Below are 17,755 nucleotides of genomic sequence, written 5' to 3'. Positions count from 1 at the left end.
TTTTTCTATACATTCATCATGCTTCCAACAGGTATTTTATTATTTCTTTTTTTTAATTTCGTATGTTGTTAAACGCTCACCCAACTTTCATAATAAATCGATATATTTATCGGAAGTTAACAACGATTAATTTTACCCTTCCTTTTTAAAGTTTGACACAAACAATGACACCGATAATAGCATATAAAGTGAAATCCTATAGACCTTTCTTTTCGTTGGTAAACATTGACAGTAAGTCAGCATTCTTTGAAGCGTTAACCATATACGTAATCGCACTGTGTTATTCGCTTTCCGATAACTTTCTTTCCAACCTGTTGATTGCCAAACCGTGGTGACGTCAAGGAAAGGTCTACTGGACATCAGGAGAGCTTCACTGGTACCCATCGATATCAAGCAAGATCCCTGGTACCGGCTGATCAAATTTGAACAGAATCTTGCTACCAAATGGGCAATGGCCTCTGGGTAAATTGACCTTAAGCAGTGACGTCTACACATTAGCGTGACAGCCACGTTGCGTAGTCTTTCATTCTTAATAAATGAGGGAGCTCTTGTTATGATCAGCTGGTAACAGTGGTCACAGTTAGTTGCACAGATCTCCATGTAACAAAAATCAGGATAGCCCGTTGGCTGTTCAAATTGACGCCGCCGTCCGCAGTATTACCACTCCAAGAACAATAGATTTGTAAAGAAAGATATCTTATTTAATTGTGAACGATGGGAGCGGTTGATACTGGTTTCCTCCGCACATTCGAATGGAAGGATCGGGAAGCAGCGCGTAGCTTCACTTGTTTGTACACTCGGAATGGCAAATAGCTGTGCATATTTGTTACATGGAGATCAGCGGTTATTTGGCGATGGGTACGAGAGAAGTGAGAAAAACGTGATCACGTACACCACACAAGTACTGCCACTGGAGGGTGCTAAACAAATCACAAACAGGTACAAGGCAAGACCTCAAAATATGTCATCGTGGTGTTGCTTTTTCGACCAGATAATTTGATATATGAAACCGGTTTCAAATACAGGATAGGGCGCCCTCCAGAGACAACTTTGTGATCGTGTTAATATGTGCGTGCGCATGACAGCCACCACGGTACATGTAGAACTAAACCGACCACACAATTACTGTATGAATATGGAAAAAAAACACAAGCAAGTCAGGTCCTGCAGTCTACAAACGAAGTTGGAAAGACGAAGCGAACACTGTGGTGGCTGTTTTGCGACGCACGTGGTAAAAGCCACAATGACTAAAATTCAAAAGTGCCTGGCAGACCCTTTCTACGCCTGCCAGAAATAATTACAGCTACAGGACCTGGAGATATAAGAAATGTTACATCAATAATATATATAATTGCTTCAATAGCACTATTACATTTTATACCTTAAACGCCTTCTAAACCAATAGAGAAAAAAGTTAAATTGTGAAATAGAATTCTAGCTAATGTACACATACTTTATAGTCACACAGATGCGAGCCATAAGCGCACCAATCTGTGCCCCTGCAAATGCATACACTACACAGTTAATAAAGCAGTAAAATAGGCCGATATTTTGAGGGAAAAGTAATATAGGCAACAAATAAAATACCACCTTTTTTTTCAGAGAAGAACTTAAGCCACAATTCGCGATCGGAAACTCAACTATTAAAGTCAGCTGAACTACTAAACTGCTAAATGCTGGTGCCGTAAAGGGTTGACCAATTTCAACATGTATTTAACTTGAATGTTACCCTCAGGTAATAATGTGAAAAAAACCAATTGTGTTTGAACCAGAAAAACCGCCAATCCAGATAACTGGTCCCATGAACAACTTATTAACCCTAATGCAAACTTAAACATCATGCACATTTCACCTCTGTCCATGACCAAATTTGTTTCTCGCTTTGAGTCTGAAGACACTCCCGTCAACAGCAATGCGTTTCAAGACCAACGAAGGGGCGAAAAAGGCACATATGTCATGTAGTATACAATGGGTTAAATTGGTATTTCATTCAAAGCAATTAATGAGGATCAAACTTTAACCCAATGCAAAACCATAATTATGCGGATAATGTTACTTATCAAGTATTCAACTCTTGACAAGTTAACGTATGCTGACGTGAAACGTGACGTCATTGGTGACGTAATTCCATGTCAAATACGTTTCACTTTAATTGGTATTCTGCTTCCATGATGTGGTCACAATTTCAACACATGATTCAACGGCTATTCGTACACAAGACAATATTTTATCTCGTTTTGGGGAAATTTCAGAGCAATGATATCTTTTGCTAATAATGGCAACTATTTCCTGAATGCAGGTTTTTACACGTTAAACCCCTCGACTGGACGATCAAGTCAAGCAAAACTGCAAAACAAGTAAAATTACGAGATATTCTGGTGCCGTTCAATTCACAACGTGTGCATATTAGCAGAGAAATTACATCAGTGTTAATTCTGCAGTGTATCATACAATTTTACATCTTCACGAATACAGAGTAGGGAATCTGATTCTTCAACACGCAGACTAAAGACTTACACAAGAGTTTGACTTCTACAAAATAGGTAGCAGGCTTTCAAGAAAGGCCAAAATATCCCACAGAAAACAGTCGCTTGCGAAAAGCTACCTTTTGCCAAAATTGGAAAGTCCGGGCAAGATTGACAGGTTTCTTTGGCAGCTTGCGTTCTGGGGTTGTGGCTGTGCTAAGACAATGTTGTAGAGCACAAACTATATCATTTGTGCAAAGTACGGCTTGCCCTTGCTAACGTCCGATACCGGAGCAGCTGATGATGTGGAAGCGTTTATCTAGCTACATCCGCAATCACAAATGACCAATAAATCTCCAGGATGAGTGTCAGTAGTGCAAATAGCGGCTTGTGCTACCTACATGCAATCCACACGCAATTTGAAACATGAAAGGTAAGAGGCTACTTAATTATGGCGCACGGGTTGACAGTTTCAAGTAATCTTAGGAGATTCGCAACAAATGATTTAAGTTTCGACACAAAGTGGTGAGGAAACCTATAATCTTTAGACCTACATGATCGTTCAAGAATTGCACCCGTCTCTTCAACTACCTCTCACTCACCCGAAGAGCAAGGGCCTCCCACAAATTCTGCATATAAAAATACCCCGAGAGGGGATTTCTCCGCCCTTTCAAGCAATACATGTCATATTCACCAAGGGAAAAGAAAAGATATTCGAACAAAATGTTTGAGTTATTATATCACCAATATAACAATTAATTACACGGTACAACCCTGCTCACTACTGGACAAGAAAAAGTTTATGATACACTCCTAGTAACAATCGTAAATATGAGTTATTTGTCACCGAGAAGAGTTTACTTCTTTTCTTTTTTGGTAATAAACTGACACAAGAACATCAAAATAAGAAGACGAAAGTCTACCGCTAATTTCCTTTCAAAAATTTCAGTTCAGCTTTGCTGTGTAGCTTTCTAGGTTACTAATTAGTACCCCGATCTGACCTCTTTACATATATACGCCATTATTAAATATATCAAATTTATCTTAAACTGTACATAAAAGCATGTACTTTTCTCTATAGCTCCTTCTTCAAAGAATCAATCAAAATCACCGTAACATGCCCTTCCGTCTTTTGACCAGAAACTTTTATCGCTTCTGTCCTTTTCTTCAACTGTTCCGCACCTAAAACTTGCTTCTTTTGATTCCATACACAGGCACTGCAACAAGAAGTCTACCAAGTAAAAAAAAAAAAAATTGAAAACACAAAGAAAAACCAAATCCCATTTCATTACACGCAGCAAAAATGTACAAATAAAAGGTAAATTGAAACGACAACCCCTCATCACAAAAGCGATCTCTCTAATTTCAATCGTCTTAATCGAAAAATCTTACATTGGTATGATAAATGTCCACTCGTGTTTTTTTTTTGCATAATACAGCTCAACAAATATACAAATAGGCGCCTAGTGGCCAAAATCTATGTCAAGCCACCTGATATTGGAAATTTGTCTGCTAACCTACACAATTACAGCTGTATTACAGTGATTTAAATTACAAGCAGAAACTTCAAAGGCATGACCTGATATCCAATATAACCAACGACTATACTCCTCTTCTGACAAAAACAAAAAGAACAAAGCAACGATGATACCACAAACTACAGTTGCATATGGTGCATTGATGAAGTTATGGGAAAATATCTTTTTGTTAGAAACGTCGAGATGGCTCCCAACTTGTTAAGGGGCAAACACAATGTGGCGTTTGGGTATTTCCATACACTATGGCAATGCTAAATATAGGGCGGGCTTGGAAAACCTTCAAACAGGTAGGAATAAATACAACCAACACAGGACGGGTTTTCAACTACTGGAAAGCAAACCAAGACAGGTTAGATTAGGTACGGCACTGGTAGGACTCTGCAAAACAACGGGGTTCACTGGGCTTACAAAAAAAAAAATTCAAACCAGAAAAAAAATCAAAAAATTACAAAAAATGAAGATATTTGAATATAATGTAGGTATGGAAAACACGAAGGAACGAGATGGTACAATTGAGGGATTGAGATGATTAAGGATCACTAAACAAGAAAAGTGCCGAAGAGCGCCAGGAAAATACGGAAAGACGGGCAATGATCATGAGGATAACTAAATACGTAACTAAAAAAAATAGTTTCAAGCATCTCTACTTATTCTCAATTTAAGCCTCATAAGTGGGCTGTAAACATACTATGACAGACACGACAGGATTAAAAAAATTGGTAAACACAAACCTACCTAGCCCCCCGGAAAAATTGCCACTTCAAGATCTCAAAGATTAAACACGCGGAAAAACAGACTCTCAGCTTCGCTTCAGGCTACTTTTAGTCAGCACTGATACATCTCTTCCTTTCAAAAAGTGACACCATTCGTTTTGATTCCGCCCAAGGCTTTCAAAACTTATCCAAAACTTTTCCTGTCCAAAATGTAATATCCTTTTGGATATTCAGCCCAAGGGCTTCATCCACTGATCCAACTCCTCCAAACAATCTCCGAGAAACTGAAAAAAATTCACTATCAACCAGTCAGTCATCCTCAGTTTTGGCTCAAAATGCCAAGACGATACTCTGACTGAATCCGACACAAAAGACAAAAACGAAAGCCATTGCTTTGAAGATTACACAATAATGAGATTGGATCTCAATAATGCAATGGCTTGGCTAGGTTTTTGCATTTTTTTCCTTCTCCCAATTGAGAAAACCTCTCTTCCCTCTGGCAAAAACCCCTTTAAAGAACCGACCCTGTGACTGTACCAAAGAACACATCTACTTTGTTTTAAAGGGATGCGCTCGTTCAACAGGTGGATCAGGGGACACGGTTGGGTGGTGGTAAGAAGAAACTTTTCTGGGTGTGTGGCTATTTGGAGGGGGCACTCGGAGATCCAGATCGGTGAAAGTGAATGCTAGTCCACTTGTTGTCCCTGCGTTGCCAAACTCTCGTCTCCTCCGACTGGGCTGTTACAGGTAAGCCGTTCCTGGAAGAAAGGCCACAAGATGTTGTCAATATTAAGGGAACCGCCGAATGCCAATATTTTCAATGATTTTTCCCCCACAGAAACTAAGCCTGCTCGGTCTAAAAGCATCTGGCAATGGCAGGCTGCAAAAAGAACAGCAATTGCACTTTAAAAACAATTGTGTATATTACGTCCAGAAAAGCATTGCAGCATCATCACAACTATCAAAAAGTATCCAGAGTCTGCTTTAAAGAACAGGAATTGGAAAAACACTAGGGGGAGAATGATTCCATGTGTTTGAAATAGCATAACATTGAAAACGGAACACGAGCACATTGTCTCTGTATTCGTTCTACAGCAGGTTAGTTTGTGACTTGAGTCTTAGGGTCAGCGGACACTTCATGCAAAAGCAAGCAAATATGTCAACAATTGTTTCATCGCGACGTTCACCTTCATGAACTGGCTCTTAGACAACTGCACTTGGTACATACAGGGTACTTTCAACTAAAAGACAAAGGCAACAGTTATAAACAGCAAACATACTTGGGCCAAATAAATAACAGTCCACACTCACTGGAGGGTTCAAAATTTTAAATCTGGTCATCTTATGATAACGTCATTTATATAGACCATTGGGGAATGTTGTAAGCTACATTTTGATACCCCGTTTGCTACCAAAGACTGTAAATCGTCCAAGATTAACAAAGGTTTGTAAAAAATGTTGCAGTTTGAAAAGTTGCAAAGTTAAAGATAACGCGAGGAGAAATTGCTAAGCGCAGACAAACATGCCCATAATTTGCCCTTATCGACTGCAGGGTGCCCACACAAAGCGTGGGTAATTCAATTTTGCGTGCTCCCATGCATACCGGTACAAGCACTTTGCGATCAATATTCCCTGCCGTTCGTTTCGGGCAGTGTAACATTGTCACGCAGCAATTTCCACTCGCGTATACTCTATAAATTTACAACTTTTCAAACTGCATCATTTTTCATAAGCTGTTGTCAATCTTGGATGATTTACAGTCTTTGGTAGCAAACGAGGTATCAAAATGTAGCTAACAAAATTCCCCAAAAGTCTGTATAAATGTCTTCATCACAAGATGATCAGATTCAAAATTATGACCCTCCAATGAGTGTGGTTTTTTTTTTTTGCAGCGTTGTTTACAAGAGCACAAACAGATAAGACGCTCACCGGTCTATGTACTGGGTGAGGCGGACATAGGCAATGCAGGCTGCGTCGTCGCCAATCAGATGAACGTGAGGGTGGAGGATGGTAGTGTTGCGCGCTCTGTTGTTCTTCGACAGTACTGCAAAGGCAAAAGCCAGACGGCGTTTTTCAGACTCTTTCATGTTTAGAGCACTGATACCACTAGGACCACTGGCGTAGGACGGGGCGGAGGCTGTAGCAATGCATGCCAGAACAATAGGCAGACAAGGGGTTTTAGTACACCGTTCACTAGTGCCATGCCCTCTTTTGTTTGTCCAAATTTGAAACCAAAAACTTTACAAAAGTTTGTCTCTAGTTTTCTTTTACAAAAAAATTCAGAAAGAAATCGAGAAGTATAATCGATCGATTATCGAATACTTTGGGATTTTGTAGTCTTGCCATAGGTGGGGTTGGAGGTTTTCATGGATTTTATTCTCAGCTGGAGTGAATGTGCTGTTCAAAATTTCATTTTTTTTTTCCAAAAATTTTATTTTCAAAATCAATTTTCTCTTTTTTCCATTGCTTCTTTTTTTCACGTTTTGTTCACGATGTCTAAAAATAAAATTTGATCAATAATGTAATGGACAGAATTTTTTTGTCTCATCAATTTTCTATTGTCTGTAAAGTAGTTTATAATTCTGTTTTTCCCTTTCTTGAGTAAGTCATCTCTGTGTTGGACACACCACAATATTACAGAAAACTTGCCACCGAATGTTCTCAATGTTAGAAAACTGGTTAAGAACAGCAGTTCACTCTTCATGCAGTTAACCTTCCTCTTTTTGAGGGAAAATAGTTTGTTAGTCTGAGATGCAGGTCTTGTAGGGTCTTTTTGGAAGTGTCATTCATTGCTAAAGCTTCTGCATTTGAAGGGGAAGGATTGGATTTGATAGAAACACAACATGGGGGAAATGTTTTCAAAGGCAAAGAAAGGAATCGATAATAGAACGATTACAAACTCTAACAATTGAATTTTTGGAAAGTTTCAAAAGGCACAGCACTATTAAAAAAACTCAGGTGACTTTGTTACAACATTTCGCTCAGTACGAAGAAAAGATGGCTTTCAAAACTGCCACCAACGAAAATCATTTTGAAAGTAGCGGTAACTGATTGGAAGAATTTTTTTTCTGGAATCAGGGCGAGCAAGCTGTTGTAACAAAATCCTGCTACAATACATGCAAATTATGAAAAACAAATCAGTAAATGTATATAGAAATTAATTAAAGGTTAATTACAAAAATCCATTTACTTTCACCAAACAACATTGAAGAAGAACATTGTTTTTGAAGGATAGCAATAATTTCTTAAGAATCAAACAAAAAAGGGTCAAATCCTGATTCTATATTTTCAAAGCAAAAACTAGGAGTAAATGACATTGTTTGGTGCAAGTAATATGGTATTAAAAAAATCAAATTCATCTGTGATTTTGTTTTAGTTGGTGTCCCTTTTTCCAAAATTTTGGAAAGCAACACAACTCTAAAATTGAGAAGTTGAAAAAATGTCCTGACGTTTTTTCCAAAAAAAAAAAAACAGTCCATGCAGAGTCAATTTGTATTTAAACTTGTTCCCAAGGAAAACAAAAATGAAAAGACACAGTTCCTGCTCAGGTTACATAGTTTTTTTAAACCGAACTACATTCCAATAAGCATGTATGTTCTTGACTCTGAGTTAACAGCAGATTTTTCTGGCTTTTCAGTATTTTTTCAACTTGGACTTGCAATGTAGAGAAAGGATTATTTTGCAACCACCAAATAGACTACGCAACTTTTATCATTGCTGAGCAGAACAAGTCTCTTTGTCATTTCCATTGGTAAACATCAAGGAACACAAAATATCAAATCATGAAATTAACACGAGGCATGCAAACTGGAGGGGAAACGTTTCATGGCACGGTGTACAAAACCCCTGTCATTCATGGTTCATGGCATGCAATGCAAAAAGGAAAAAGGCAGAGTCAACAGTGAAGTTCAGAACGAATCCACCAACTTAAGATACATATACAACTATCCACTAATTAAGTGGTTAAGTTCTGTTAATATGTAACACTCTGTGCATGAACACAGAGTCAACTAATTCTACTCAACTGAAGTTTGTGGAAAGGTGGAGGTTGATTAAAAAGTAGTTCTCAGCTTCACTGGTGACTCTTTTAACCACTTACCATTGGCACGGACTCTATGCTTTGGATGAACAGTTAATGTGCAAAAGTCAAACCGGGGTATATATCTTTTATATTTAGTTTCAACTAACTTAACTGTATATTGATATGTGACAGAGTCTGTCAGAGTGTAGGAATTTCCTGATGTGAGCTCCAGGAAAACCTGCACAAGTTGTGCTCTCTTTGCGACCTCAACAGTTAATACAAAGACAGCGTTTTATTTGGCAGTTTTATTAGCTTGCGCACACCCATTTGCGACTTCACCGAATTAATAACGAACTACTAACGGAAATTTACAAAAACGCGTCTTTAGAAATAACCGTCTTCTATTGTTTTTAAAATGACAGCATGCCAGAAGAAAACATTTACAGGGAGTTTAGTGTCATCACTACAAGTATGCTTTTCAACAATAATTGTGTCAGTTACTTTTTGGATAGATGAATATTATGTACTCTACCTTTAAGCCTAAGCTTTGCCCAAAAGTTTGTTTCAGATGACGAGGTTGAACCACAGATATGACAGTTTTAAAATGTTTTGTGCACAGAATATGATGGGGTGGACCACGGATACAACTTGGCTTACTGTGTGGAACACATATGAAAGACTTCCAGTGAATAGCGATTCTAAATCGATTGAATAACATTTCATGTGCTCTCGGCTTGCCTTGTTTTGTCAGCCAATGCTTCATCTAAAGTGAGTTTGATCTAGCACTGCTTTACTGGTGAGGCCCCCTTTGATATGTACAGCGGCAGCAAATCATGTGCCTTGAAACTGGGCTTAAACTGAGGGGGCAAAGTTGGTAGAAAAGGGTAACAGTTTTTTTCATATATGCTAGGTATTTGTAACTTAGCACTGTGATACTGGTTTTGTAACCTGGGTTTTTATATGTTCTACTTTGCACATATCTTTCAGTTCCAAAGCATAAACGTCCGTCAAGTGACTTACCGAGTCTCATACCGAACTTAGGGGGAGGTGACATCACATTTAATGCATTCCACATCGATATCAATGCTGTGTTCATGCAAATGGTTGCCAGTGGCCCTAGTGTCTCCTGATAACTTCATTACTCAAAGTGTGATAAGAATTGGTCAGTATGGCTTACAAAAAATAAAACCCGCGTATGTTATCCAATACTGAAACCGAATCCATGTTTTCAATAATTCTGCAAAACCAAGACAGGCTTCCGACCACAGATTTGTCCTGATTTCCTGCATGGCTCATTCTACTTTTCTTATTATAGCCAGTATTGTGGTATTTTTTTAATGAAGAGTAGAATTTGCATAGGTCAGTAAAAACATTTTACGAAAGCCTGCTGGGAAACTTCAAAAGAAATGCAACAAGCCCACATTTGTTTTGACCAGTACTTGAAAGCTAGACTTGCACAAATTATAATTCTTTGCATTTTCAGAAGACTTTCACTCTTTTTTTCTTTTCTTTTTGCACTTCAGCCACAAAACGGTCAAAGATTAATGAGTGAAGAATATTTTAAAATGTCTGGTATTTCAAGCAAACAATTTTTTTTAGATTTTGAAATTGTACGCCAAAAAAATGTGTATTTTGCGCCGAGATTCACTCAGAATAAAAATTACCCGACAGATCTGCAAAATTTAAAACAAAACAAAAAATAATTAGTATAAACAAACTCTCTTTAAAAAAAAATAAATAGAGAACAGATTTTGATACTGGAGAGTAACACATAATATAGCATGATTTGTAGTAAATCCAAAATCTTGTTTGAATTGTTGCGAATTAACCCAAAAATGAAATCAGAATCTTTTTTTCCTCTGGAGAATGTTTAACAAAAGCGCATTTCATACTTCAACTAAATGGGAACGGTCAGGTGCTGTGATCATATTGTGAGTGGTTTGGGTACGTGGTCCATTGGGCGCCACACAAGACTATCATACCAACATCCATTTTGAGAAAACAAGGAACTGTGAACATTACAAATGGATGGAAAGCGTATACAATAATTGACATCTCAATGACACAATAACGGTGAAATGCACACCCTCGATCACAAAATCTTGATTAAAAAAAACCTTTCCCAAAGAATGAAATGAGGAACTTATCCACATTAACAAAATCAGGAGTAGTTTTCCTTAATAAAAAAAATTCATTTGTGTAAATATCTCATTTGTTAAAAGCATATTGATAAATTCCAATGTTCATGTAATTCTGTTTTAAAATGTGTAAACTGCCAATGGATGGGTACATGATCCAGTCAATTTTTTTTTAATATTGGACTGAAATGTAAACAGTTTTTGAAGAAGAGTTTGACATAAAAAGGCTATAATTCTGAAAAAAAATATACTTTTGATACAACCTAAAGTTTTGAAACATACTTTTTCACAGGAGTTTTGCACTCAATTTTACATGGATCCATGAAATAAATTTTATTATTAAAATAAGTACTACAAACAAATTGGTATACTTATTTGATATCAACCTAATGTAAAAATGTATAGAAGCTCTTAGGTTGGGTACAAGATCAGTGTGCAGTGGCGACTTTTTGTCCCGAAAAGGTTGCAGGTTCGAATCTCACATTAGTCAATCGTCTTCATCAAACCAAAAAGTGCATTTCATTAACTTGGACCACCTTTCAACACATGATGGCGCTACAACAATTTGACTTCAACTTCACATTAACTACATGATTACAAATCACACAGCCAACATCAACTACATGGGGACAGGACAAATAAAACCAGGTGTTACACTTGTTACACAAAACCGGCAATTGTCAGCACTGGATTGTAACGGGAAAGCAACGTACCGTTGTCAAAGTAGAACCTGTGGAAATCCATGCCTTCCACTAAATTGCCGAACGCTTCAGGCTCAAAGCAGGTCATGTGCGGATCACACAGTTTTCTGAGGAAAGGATGAAGAAATAAAGATTTGAATTTTTTATTAAGGATGTGTTTCTAGAAATATGTTAGGTACCTCTAGTTGGACATAAGATCAAAATATAGCCATTTTTGGTCAGGTAACCGGTATCCAGCCAAGCCGTGTGTTTGATCATTAAATAGACCTGCAGCGGCCAGCCAATTTCACAAAACCTTACACGGAATGGCATAAGTCCACATGCGCCACAATTTATTGCTCAGAATGTTTTCAGAGCATCTTGATTTCAGACTTCACTTTAGTCAATGGAATATTAATGTATAAATATTGACTGTAAGAAACCAACAGTCTATCCAGGTCAACTAGGATTGCTCTTAATGTTGCTTAGGTTCATCGCGACTCTGGAACACGAGTCGGAAACATCTTAAACTCCAAAAGATGACATCAGGTCTGTGTCTTACGTGTATCCTTCAAAGTCTCCGTTGTTGATGACATCTATGAGAGCCTCCGTCACCTTGATCACCTCCATCTTACGTGCTAGGGATGAAATCAAGCAGAAAGTCAGACTGTGTCCAAAATTGCCATCCAGAGCTATGGCTACAAATGTATGTCTGCAGTCAACGTGTGCTCACTTCATGGAGCTATATTAAATTACTAGAACGCTGACTTGATGCACAATGCGATGCCTGCTTGGCCATGGGCGCATCCATTTTTGCACACAAACCCATGGAAAACTCAAAATTGTGTATGGCTATTTGCATATCTGCGTTTGTATTCTATACCGGTGCGTTATCAAAGCCGATACGCCCAAAACCGAAACACACAATCAATAAATGAGTGTTTCATTTTGCTCTGCGCAAACAATGCAAACGTGCGAGGGAATCCGCTGTAGAGGATTTTTGCTGTGGTGTTTTTTAACCGTCCCAACGTGCTTAAGTTGCATTCAGAGTTCACTTTCAAACTTCACTCCATCTAACTTCATTCTGTTGTAAAAACACGCATATATATAAATTCAAAATGTCTGCGCCCAGGACGGCTGCAAAGTATCTCCGCACGCAAGAATGATGAGTTAGCGCTCTAGTATTTTAATATAGCTCTATGGCCCACATACATGTAGATGTAAGATACTGGGTTTTGCCTTTCAATGAGGACATTTATCTGCACCGAGTACTCAGTGCTGTCAGAGATCTTGTGAGGAAATAACTCACAAAACTTGCTTGGTTGGTTGTTGAACCCAAGACCTCCTCCCCACTAGTGAAGATGTCATTCCATCATACACAATTTGATCGCTGTTCTTTGCATGTTTACCTTTGACATCATCATCTTCAACCACGCTGCTTTCTTGCGACTCCTTGATGTCATTGTCCTTCTTGACCATTGTCTTTCCACCTGCTTTGGGAAGCGGGGAAAAATAACAATTGAGGTAAGACCTCATGCCAACATTCGGCGGAATTAGAAGGGGAAAAAAATGATGAAAAAGTGAAAAGGTGGTTACAAGCTAATGTCAAAACAACACAACCATATTCCTCGCATTTTAAAAATTGAAGTTTGATGATCTTGTAGAATGTTTGGCCCAGTACACTCATTTTTTTCCTGTTTTTCTTTTTACCAACTACCTGAATTCCAACTCTGATGAGAGTGGTTATCTTCCAAATTTTGGTAGGCAATAAAAATGTTGATATACATGGTGAGCGTTAGCGTTTCGCATTTGCAGCCACTGTGGTGTACTCTTTGCGACTTTTGGATACGCTGCTTTGACTGTGGAGAGTTATGTTGGTTTGGCATAATGTCAAATTCCTACTTGTTAGTGGTTATCTACAGTCCCAGATGGCAAAAAGGAGTTGAAATATGCAGCAGTCATGGACAATACCCCACCCCATCCCATCTTGTGCTTTTTTAAAGTTGGCTTGTTGGTTTTATTTCAAGAGTAGCAAACGGAACGACTGAAAATCTGTCAGCCATTTGTTGACTATCTGTGCATGGTTCAAACTAAACCTCAGTTGTTGTGCGCCAACAAACACATACTACAATCTGTTTCATTGAAATTATTGCAATGACTTGCGTGGGATTTGGACCCGCGACCATCTGAATACCGTACTGTGCTCAACAAATTCATACATTGAGCATTGACCATTGGCCAGTTTTCCAAGGTTGGGGATGTCTGAAAGTTGCAACTGCGGCTAGAAATAATACATGCGCCTATGGAAGCCACTGGCTTGTGGCTACAGCCAATTCCCATAGACGTGTGTGTTACTCCCGGCTGCAGCCAGTTGATTCAGACAAGCCTTATGACTGTTGCATGACTTCAACTTGTTTCAGTGAGTTCCCAAGATGTTAACGAAGATATCAAGCAAGTTACATGTATATTTAGATTCAGGCTTTACTTGGTTATAATGATGATGTGTTTCTACAAAATCGGAAGATGATAAATTCTTACGTGCTGGATTTTAATCAAACTGCAGGAAAGATGCACGACATGGAAATTGATTCACAGCAGTCATTTTGTTTTTTGATGTTGTGTCTTCAAATACACAGCAGCCATCTTTGCATGGTGCCCAGAAGCCATAGTTACGATCACTGTAATGTGAATAACCACGTAATTGGCACCGGTCTACGGTTATAGACAAAAACCTCACTCAAGAGTGGTTGCTGTACATGTATGAAAATCTGCATGACTGTATATTTTTAATCCATGAAAGCTCAGTTCAGGAAGATTTAAAGTGAAAGATTGTGATTCGAAAAGAGTGCTTGAAGAACTATCGACAGATCTGCGTGAGTACATGTACTTTAATCTAAAAAAAAAAAGCACTTGCAGAAGATTTTTTTGAGTGATTATGATTTTAAAAAAGAGCAGTTTTGGAATGCAGGAATGTACACTGTAAATGTTGCATTCAAGATTGAAATTTCTGTATATTTTAAATTTACCAGCAGATTCCAACATCTTCTCTGTCTTGGTCCAACTTTGCCCTTAAACGTAGTTTTCAAAAACACGTACTGTCTCACAGCTTGCGAGATTTTTTGTTGTTGCAAACTTGCCAAAGTGGGACTCTAACCCACAACCTCTCGCTTAAGAGTGCAGACAGCATTCTGTGCATCACCCATCACGGTGTAATGAAATTACGAACCTCACAACTAAATCAGCTATACCTCAAAATAGCCTATATTACCATTTGGGGCATGAAAAAAAAAAATACAAGGGAAAGTGACACCATTTCCGTTTAATGGCAACTATACTAGTTACATTTTAGAAAGTTAAAGTTTGCTCATTCATCAAAACTTATTAAAAATGCTGTAAAAGAGATAGGGCTACCACATGTGGATATCAGGACTACTTAAAAAATTTAAGTAAGTCAGAGATCAACTCTTTGAAGGTCCGAAACGCATTGGAGATTATGCAAAAGAGATAACGCTACCGAAACTCTACAAATGCGAGGGGTGATTGATAAGTTCGTGGCCTAAGGTACAGTTTTGACTGACATTGTTTGCTGTTAAACTTGTTGAAAGATTACACAGAAAGTTTGAAGTTATTATCTGTCCTTGTTTTTTCTGTTACAGATAATGTAACCTTGACAGTTACCTATTCCTGAGAATTAAACCCTGAAAATGGAAAAATGGAAAAATTTGATTGAAGGAAAAAAATGAACGAACGAACGAACTCAAAAATGGCAAAACTGTCCCTTGATTGTGCCGAGTCCAAATTTTTTATCAGGTCCAATAATCTTCGGGACCCAACGAGCTGACACCTTGAACATTGTTTTGGACATGATGGCTGATTTTTCCCATTTTCTTTCATTTTCAAGGTTGAATTATCAGGAACCAGTGACTGACAAGGATTAATTATTTGTAACAGAAAAACAAGAAAAGACAGTAACTTCAAACTTTCTGTGTAATCATTCAACAAGTTGAACGGCACACAATATCAGTCAAAACTGTACAGCTCATCTCCTTGTGCCTTAGGCCACGAAGTTATCAATCGTCCCTTGTTCTTGTTTAGTAGTTCAAATTTTGCAAAAATTATGTTACTTTGCCAAATGGAGTGTTGTGATGCATTAGTTGACTTCTGAAGTTCTACACTACCATGGGTGGCACCAGTAGCAAATTGCTTTCAATAAGGGGTGAATAACTTGCTCCCTCTGACTGCATTTTGTGGAATGAAGGGCTGCAATTTTTGAAGCCCGCAAGGGCTGGTCAAAAGTACGCTGCTTACAAATCGATACATCAGACTGGTATTAACTTGGGTGCGGATTTTTAGATTTGAGGTCAGCTCCGAATGTGGCGAACACTGACAGAGTGATTTCACTTTCTTTGGATTTTGTTCTGTTATATACACGTATCCGAGGCACTGCTGACCGACTGATGCACCATGCCGTATTAATGTACACCAACTACATGTTCTAAAATTAATAGCGTCCTGCAATGACAGTGGCCACAAGAGGGCAGCATTCAAACTGACTGAGACAGTAATAATCAGAGAGTGATATGTCAAATATGGGCTAACTTAGCATGGTATGGGGGATACTGCAATTTTTACTGAAAATTATGCATCTTTGTTTTTATTATATCCCTGACAACTAGAGCCTCCGCATGGCAATGGCAAAAATTGCGGTTACTGCTCAATAGTCCAAAGGTTCGATAGTCCAAATGTTCAATAGTCCGAAGGTTCATTGGTCTAAAGGTTCGATAGTCCGACTCCTAACAAACCTTCAGACTATCGCATCAAATGCTTGGATCAACAAAACTTATTTCATATTCGGACTAATGAATCCCTAGGTATGGGAAATTTGTTTTTTTACCATCAAACTTTTGAGTCAATAAACCTTCAGACTATTGAACCTTCGGACTATCGAGCGGACCCCAAAATTGCGATGTCCCTTGAGTGTAATTCGGGCCTGGGTTCCGATCTTAGTAATGTTTTGGATTCCCTGCTGAAGATGAGGTACATTGTATTCTCTAATACTAAAAAAAAAAGAATAAATAAATAACATGCGCAATATGTACATGTATGAGGCAAATTTTCAATCGATGCAAAAATGTACATCATGCAGGGCACAAAAAGTCCTTAAATTAATACCAACGTAGCAGCAACTGCGCTGATATCACCTGGGGCCAAGTTCACGACGCTCTCTAAGTGCAGCAATTGTTTGCTTAGCAACAACTGGTTACCAGTCAAAGTGCCATGCAATGTATATTGCTTGTGACTGGTACTCAACTGATAGCTAACAACATACATTTCAGCATGGCCACTCATCAAATTTGAAAATCCCAAGATGACCTGTGAAGATTTCCCGAGATTTCCCGAGATTTCCCGAGATTTTCCGAGATTTCCCGAAATTTCCCGAGATTTCCCAAGATTTCCCGAGATTTCCCAAGATTTCCCAAGATTTCCCAAGATTTCCCAAGATTTCCCAAGATTTCCCGAGATTTCCCAAGATTTCCCAAGATTTCCCAAGATTTCCCGAGATTTCCGGATTATTGTATCAAAATAGCAGGACAGACCTTAATTTTATGTGAATGAGTCTCACAAAGTGCTCCAGTTAACACTTTGTGCATGAGCAATTAATACTTTCGTGTGTTCACAGTACTCAAAAAAATCCCAAGGCTCAGTGAAACATTCCCAAGGCTGGCCTAAATTCCCAAGGTCTTGGGAAAAAATCCCAAGGAGTGGCCACGCTGATATGTTTGCTCAGCAAGATTTTGTGCTTAGCTGCTCCTGCGCTGCATGAAATTAGACCCTGTACTCAGCTGAGCAGAAGCCCCTTTAATAACTCTCTTGTCTTTTAGTTCCCCGCTCAGTGTAAATGCCGCCCTCTGTTGGCACAACTTCCTCCAATCACGGTTTTGACATTCAATGTATCAGCACGGTGCAAAAAACGAGGATCATTCCAAAATGAATGAGTTAGTATAATTCAGCCAATATTCATGCAAGCTAGCTTGCAAACAACTCAAATTCCAAATAAAATAAAAAACGGAGATATTCTTGGGTCATATTGTACTCTACAGAATGGCCTTAATTTTGACAAATATGTGAACCTGTTTTTTGACTTGACGCAAAGCTGCCTACTTTATCAGAAAAGAGAACTTATAGATTTAATCCTGATT

General features: G+C 38.4%; 1 protein-coding gene across 14 annotated transcripts in view; it reads right to left on the bottom strand.

Moving 5' to 3' along the window:
* The window catches only part of LOC119731335 (calcium/calmodulin-dependent protein kinase type II delta chain-like), an 85,175-nt gene continuing 67,420 nt past the window's right edge, over positions 1-17,755 (bottom strand). For 7 of the 14 annotated variants that reach the window (XM_038204495.1, XM_038204500.1, XM_038204498.1 and 4 more), the window contains 5 exons: positions 12,965-13,048; positions 12,118-12,193; positions 11,589-11,683; positions 6,646-6,760; positions 1-5,474 (listed from right to left, as the gene is read on the bottom strand). In XM_038204495.1, coding sequence (XP_038060423.1) covers positions 5,357-5,474; positions 6,646-6,760; positions 11,589-11,683; positions 12,118-12,193; positions 12,965-13,048 — 488 coding nt within the window. In that variant the 3' untranslated portion in view covers positions 1-5,356. The remainder of the gene's footprint in view (positions 5,475-6,645; positions 6,761-11,588; positions 11,684-12,117; positions 12,194-12,964; positions 13,049-17,755) is intronic. The other 7 variants (XM_038204497.1, XM_038204502.1, XM_038204503.1 and 4 more) reach the window with 1 other exon arrangement.

The sequence above is a fragment of the Patiria miniata genome, unplaced genomic scaffold (genome assembly GCF_015706575.1).
Source record: "Patiria miniata isolate m_02_andy unplaced genomic scaffold, ASM1570657v1 HiC_scaffold_23, whole genome shotgun sequence".
Classification (NCBI taxonomy): Eukaryota; Metazoa; Echinodermata; class Asteroidea; order Valvatida; family Asterinidae; genus Patiria; species Patiria miniata.
Note: the sequence above shows the minus strand (reverse complement) of the source record. Positions and strands in the feature narration are given on the sequence as shown.